At 37.4% G+C, this 6,875-nt stretch overlaps 1 protein-coding gene across 3 annotated transcripts in view; it reads left to right on the forward strand.

Annotated features, from left to right (window-relative positions):
* Positions 1-2,814, forward strand: part of GPD2 (glycerol-3-phosphate dehydrogenase 2) — a 155,297-nt gene extending 152,483 nt beyond the window's left edge. For all 3 annotated transcript variants that reach the window (XM_060106452.1, XM_060106451.1, XM_060106450.1), the window contains exon 17: positions 1,342-2,814. In XM_060106452.1, coding sequence (XP_059962435.1) covers positions 1,342-1,467 — 126 coding nt within the window. In that variant the 3' untranslated portion in view covers positions 1,468-2,814. The remainder of the gene's footprint in view (positions 1-1,341) is intronic.
* Positions 2,815-6,875: the final 4,061 nt, after the last annotated feature.

Below are 6,875 nucleotides of genomic sequence, written 5' to 3' on the forward strand. Positions count from 1 at the left end.
TGAGTTTTTAAAGGTTGGTACATCATACAATATTTATGGATAAAGAAAAAAAAAACCTCCAGCTCTCTCAGTTTTGTTAGCGCTGATAAACTTTGAAGGTCTTTATGGAATCAGAGGCAAGACGATAAACAACCAATTGTTCCATCTGTAGATGTCAGCATTCTTTGTTACACCATTCATCAGATGCAAAGTATGTTTTCAGGGTTTTATTTTTCATAAAACATTTTCCTTCCCTGAAGATTAAGAGCCCATGTTTATCCCATTAAACACCATTTTGAATACAGACTTTTTAAAAATAATCCTCATGGAAGGATCTCTATAGATGCTGTATGGTTACATGACTTTATTTTTAGGTTTGGGCTCTAATGACACTTCCGCATGTAGGAGTCCATCTCTAATAAGCAATAGCTTGTGAAACAGCTTTTAATAAGGTCATGAAATTCTGATCCAGCCCCTTGGCAGATGCCTCTGACCCTTATTCAGAGGCTTTTTTAAGAAATGTATTTCTTTAGGCTAAAATCTATAACCCTAAAAATATTTTGAGGATTTACAGATATATATATTTCTGATGAATGACTAAATCAGTTCTTTAAAAAAAAAAAAACAGATAAGAAAGATTGAGGAAGTGAGATCAAGAAAATAGTAAAAACCACATCAACTTGAATAGGAAAAAAAAAAAAAAATCCCCATGCTGATAATTGCACAGTGCCTTCCAGATTAAAGGCGTTTGCCTGCTGACTGCATGTAATTTCAAGACTAATTCTGATTTTATCCACTGGATAAAAATGAATTAACTAAAATCTGGGCTGTGGAGTGCTTTTAATTCTTAAGGTAGATCTCTGGGTCCATTTTCAAGGACTTAAATGTAAATTACTTTAAAAAGTCTTTAAGGAATTTGGATTTGGGGGACTTGAAGTTGTCAAGTACAGTAACACTAAAAAAAGAGTAGTTAAATATAGGTCACGGTTTGTCTTTGTTCAATCCCTGAGATTCCCTTCTAAGATTTTAAAATGGAATTAAAGATTCAATATTTGAGTTACTCCAAAAAAGATATGCTCTGAGCACATTAAGGGGCAAAAAGTGATGCATTCGATTTGCATTTAAAGGCAGGCTGATTTGCCAGATAGGTGTAGTTTTTGCAGCCGTGGCAAAATACCTGCCCCTTTCCCCCTTTATGAAATGTTTGAAAATTGTGCTCTTAAGTGAGCTGTAGTACCTGCTGCGGTTTTCGACGGGGGCACTTAATTACCCCTGCCTGCTGCAAAGGTAACCATTAAAATGCCATGGAGAAGGGAGGAAGCTGGTTGGCCTTCTGAATCTGTTGCCTATTTTCTCTTTAAGCTGATGAGTGCTGTTCAAAAAGGAAGGGTGTCTGGAAGCCGGCTTGCTATACTCATGAAAACTGCAGAAGAGAACCTCGACGGAAGAGTTCCCATCCCCGTGGACCGAAGTTGTGGAGGACTGTGAGTCTGAGCAGTAAGTCCACAGCCAACAAACATAGGAACAACAAATCATCATGTACCAAACCAGAGGTGACTTACACCGCTCTAAAATAGTGGATATGGATAGCTGCCTTGTTTTAACACTGGGAAACATTCCAAAGCTTTAGGATGTCAATGTATACCCTTTATTTGTATTTGCCATTCAATCTAGCTTCTTAAAAGTGTATTTTATCTTTTTTTTCTCTCATTTTCAATGCACACTGGTTTAATGTTTTGCATTTATTTTGTGACCTGTTAGACTGGACATGCTCCCTTTTTGTTTGTTTATTCATTTAGTCTAAGTCAGTTTTAGAGGCAGAATATTTTGGCAGAAATTGAACAAAAGAAGCTGGAAACATTTCCTGATTTGCACAAAGCTCTGGACATTAAGCTTGTTGATAGTATTTGTTCTTAAAAGAAACTGAGTGGGGTGGGACCTATTAAAACGATAGTGTTTCTGGAGACCCCTCAGCCTCTTCTTCCTCCAGCTTGTCTGCGTTCGTCATCCAGACTTTATATCTAGAGCGTGACTGGCAAAACTGGAGAAGGAAGAAAAAGTTTAGATCTGGTATAGGAGCAAATCTCAGAGAAACTCTGAAAGCTTCCAGAATCACAGGTACAAGATATAAGGATAGCATTGACATTTACTGGGAGTTACAGTGATAGTTTCATCTCAGCAATTCATTTTTTTTCCCCCAGTCACTGCTGGTTTTTCTTTGACTATTACAGTTGCCAGGAAGATCCTTGCTTTTCTTACTTCAAAACCAGCATTTAAGTGGCAAGTTGGATACACTGGGATGGGACTGAATTTCTCAAATCTTTACAGTAGTAATAAATTTAAGGATTAAAAACCTGCGTTTATATATCCACATATTATAGCACCATTTTCAATCCCCAAATCCTAGATCTTGGAGCATGTGACACTGTCAAGCATGACCTATTTTGCTCAGGTTATTGCATCATTTGGGGGAGTATTTGTAAACCGATAGTAAAAGAGGAGAGAAACAGCCTTTAGTTAACTTTAGTTACAATTATTTATAAAAAGCCACAAAATTGCAGTGTTCAAGGTCATTTTAATTGCTTAAAGCCTTTCTCCTTCTGTACTCAATAGAAAAGTTCTCAAACAAAAAGAAATAGAGAAAACCACACTCAGCACACACACACGCATTCCCCATCACACACATACACACTCACAGAAAGACAAAACAAGACAAAAAAATCAATCTGCCCATACCACTCTCTATATACTTCCAAATGTAAAACAGCTAGCTAGTGGGAGGCAGCCGCATAGCACAGGGAGATCAGCTCAGTGCTTTGTGTCCACCTAGAGGGGTGGGGTAGGGAGGGTGGGAGGGAGATGCAAGAGGGAGGAGATATGGGGATATATGTGTATGTATAACTGATTCACTTTGTTATACAGCAGAAACTAACACACCATTGTAAGGCAATTTTACTCCAATAAAAATGTTTAAAAAAAATCAATCTGCCCAGAATTTAGTAAATATGTAATATACTGAATTTAAAGGGCCAATGTATGCTTTTACAATAGTTTGGTGGCATTTTAGCCAGTCATCTGAATGTTTATTCATTGTGCTTCCTCTTGTGAAGTTAACTACCTACTTTTTTTATTTTTTAAGATCACGTTGTGTATGAAATAGGAAATGTGACCCTTTATTTAATGTCAGGTTTTCATTGTGCAGACTCGAGATCTTAATTTTTCAAACTGGTACATAAACACTTTTGTGCTATTATTTCTATATATGTCAACATTGTAGAATATCTTTTATGCCTCATTCACGTGGGGTATGAGCCTGTCTGCCATAATATACACACTGGAGGTTCACTCACCTAAGCCCCTACCCCTACCTCTGAAATAAACAGTGAAGACAGCACCTTAACTCATTTTGCTTTTAAATGAAGTTTAGACTTGCCACTGCCTAAAGGAAAACCTAAAACAGAGAAAGTGACCTCCCAGGTATCACTGTGAAGTTTTTTCTTTTAAGGTGTGAATTTTTTTTTTACACTGGTTTCTTCCTTCCTTTCTTCCTTCCTTCCTCCCTCCCTCCCTCCCTTCCTCCCTCCCTTCCTTCCTTCCTTTCTTTCTTTTTTAATAATAGAAGCATGTGGCTTTGTAACTTAGTGTTTTTCTATCAAGACAATAACTTCACTGTTTAGAGCCCAGTGACCCTTAATAGATAGAAGAGCTGTCCTTTAAAACATCAGAGGTGATGTACCACGATACTGTACATTTGTGCTCTCTCTCTTTCTCTCTCTCCTTTTCTAGTTAAATCAAGACAAGGATGACTTGTATCCTCCCTGAATCCATTACAGTAGGGATAAGGCTTATAACCTGACTGGGCTGGGCAGAGCTGTATTTGAAAAGAGGCCTTGTTTCTGCATGCTTTTTTATGAGTGAAGTTCCTTTAAGGACAAAGAAAAACGCACTTTTCTTCTTTTGAGCACATCTGCTTTTGCTTAAAATCTGCTAATTCTAAAACACACGCTCCTTCACCGATCCCAGAGACTCATCTTGGAAACGAGCTGGTTCCAAGTCTTTACTGTGAATAAAGCACCCCTGCATTTTTGTGTAAGTTCTTAATTAAACCTGTACAGCTTCTTTACCTGATTTCAGAAAAGAAGAAATGGGGGGTGGGGGGAGGTGTGAGTGTGATTCAAAATCTATTCCAAGCACAAAAGAATTATTTTCTTTTTGTATAAACATGTATCAGCTGATTCTGTTGGGGTGGGTGTGAGGTGTGTAGAGATTGTCTTTTATCAAGTGATTTATTTAAAGAGGCTTTATTAAGGGGATTCAGGTGAAGGAACCCCCATCTGTGGTGGAGAGCTGGATGCTCCTTTCAGTAGCCCTTCCCACAGTCATAACAATAGTGATAACGCTGGATTATTTGTTAAGCCAAGGTTGTCTGCCTCATATCCTTCATGCTGCTGCAACATTCTTGCTTTCAATCAGTTTCTACTGAGTGTAACTTTAGGATTTCTACAACTAAATGCATGCTCCCTATTTTGCTTTAGTTTCTAGCTTTGTTTTGTCTTTTTCAAAATATATGTAGCTTACTCCTTTGTACAACAGAAATTTCATTCTTCTACTAAACATACTGTAAGAATGATCATTGATCTTATTTCCTTTTTTATGTATTTGTAAAGATTTTTGGCATATGAATGTAATAATATTGAAGTCAACGATGCTAATAACTTGCACTGTTTTGCATTATGTCGATCCTTTTTAGGGAGTAAAAGAGCCCTACTGTGCTTTTAAAGAATATCAAGTATAAACCCAGTACTGGAGTCGATATACACACTGCATGTTTTCATATATGGCATTTTTTATGTATTGTGTGGGGTTATTGTTCTAGATTGGACTCTTAAATACTATGTTTGAGGCTGGGTTGTCATTTTTATAACTGTCTTGGTGTTTTATCACCATTATTTATTACTCTTGATATACAGAATGAGCTGCATGCATTTATAGAGCAATAAGAGGATGTATTTAATGTGCCTTGTTTTTAACTGAATAAGAACTGAAAGCATGAATCAATAAAACTGATTAAAATGGGCCATTTACTGGCATTTTGATGTTACTTGCAGTCAGAGAAATAACTTTGATTACTGTTGAAGTTTAAAAAGTTTGAAAATATCTTCACAAACTGTATTTTTAATTGCACTCACACATTAATTATTTTCACTTGCAGTTTTGTAATTTTATCTCAAAAGTGAATCCCTGCATAGACCAATGCAATTTTATGAGACTGCCACGTTTATTTGTATTAATTTGTTGCTGGAGGCTTTAGGGCACGACTTCTGTATCTGTGCAATCCTATTCTAAAATTACATTCATCCTATTAACTCTGTTGAATTCTTTTTTTCCTCTCTTTTTTTTTTTTTTTTTTTTTTGTCAACCAGAGCCTTTCAGCCTCAGCGTTTCCAGGCACACTGATGAATTTTATCATAAGTAAAATCAATAGAAATGAATGGGAAAGATTACATAATCCATTTTGATCATCTTACATGTCAAGTTAGTGTAGGGTTGCCAAGTGTTGATAAATGCTCTGACAGAAAAAATGCTATATATTTTCATTGTCAGTAAATCAGTAAAGCTGTTACCAGTTTTAACACAAATTTTATAATGCCTGTGTTATTTTATATGTTTTAATTTACACATGTATATGGAACATCGTCTCCATTTGTGGTTCAGAAGCGCTGCCTCTTGGTTTTGCGTGCTCAAAGGCCTGTGTGAGCTTCTGAAGTTTCTTTGAAATTGTATAGAATAACCCAGAGAACTGGACCCCAGACAGACTTGGAACAATGAATTGTTTTTTCAATGCCTGGAAAAAAATATATAGCAGCTCAAAACATTGTTCATTGATTTAGCGTATCAAATTTTATAGCACTTTAAAATTTGTCAACATAAAATTTGTCAAAATACATTGCTCCCAGTTTTCAAAATTTATGGTAATGAATTTATGGTAATCAAAGAAAGAGAAATGGATACTCACATCAACATTTTGCAGTCTTGGTCAACACTGCATTATCATCGGTGGCAGATTTCACCTGATGACATTTGACTTAGGAAGGAAACAGACCACAGAAGTTTTAAATTGTCCGGGCACCCTCACAGCGAGAGTATTTCTGTATAGGAGACGGAGTTGATGAGCCTTCTGTGCTTGGACTTTGTATTTTAGGTATCTAATTAGCTACCACACTGGTGAAATACGTGCACACAAGGTGAGGTATGTGAGCCATGATGACACCAGAGATAGTCCTGCAGATCCTGTGCTAAGAAGGCGGTGGGGCCTTGTCAAAAATCAATACATACCTTGGCATTTTGTTAAATGCTTGATCCAGAATAGTAAAATTTATTTGGTCTAAACAAAATACCACCTTTGCAAAATGATCGGGGCTATCTTCATTCTCCACATGCGGCATCGAATTGCATTGCTTAGCAAACCATACCATCGGTTCCCTGTTAGTTCCCCATATTCACACTGGGGTTGCTTGCAACTATGTCGGTTAAGGTGCGCGTATCCTGTAGTCGTAGATAATATATCATGTTTCAGTGGAAGAGACGGGACGATTGAGTGTCACTTGGATAGTAGAGCATGGCACGTGGTACAAGTGGTTCCACCCGCTTCTGAGCCCTTCAAGCCCACCTTGTTGTGTCTGAAGCAGAATCTGCTCTCATTCTCCAGGTACAGTGACTCCTGTAGAGCCCGGGCTTGCTCCTTCCCTGGCTGCTAGCTTTCCTTCGGTGCGGTGTTTCAAGGAGTTGGGAAGTGGAAAAGTATTTTTTTCTTTTCTTTTGGCCTTGGTGCCTATTAAAAAACAGTTTAGGTAAAGGAGAATCTTGAATTGGAGGCTGGTTTTTCTTCATGGTCA

This window comes from Mesoplodon densirostris, chromosome 8 (genome assembly GCF_025265405.1).
Source record: "Mesoplodon densirostris isolate mMesDen1 chromosome 8, mMesDen1 primary haplotype, whole genome shotgun sequence".
NCBI lineage: Eukaryota > Metazoa > Chordata > Mammalia > Artiodactyla > Ziphiidae > Mesoplodon > Mesoplodon densirostris.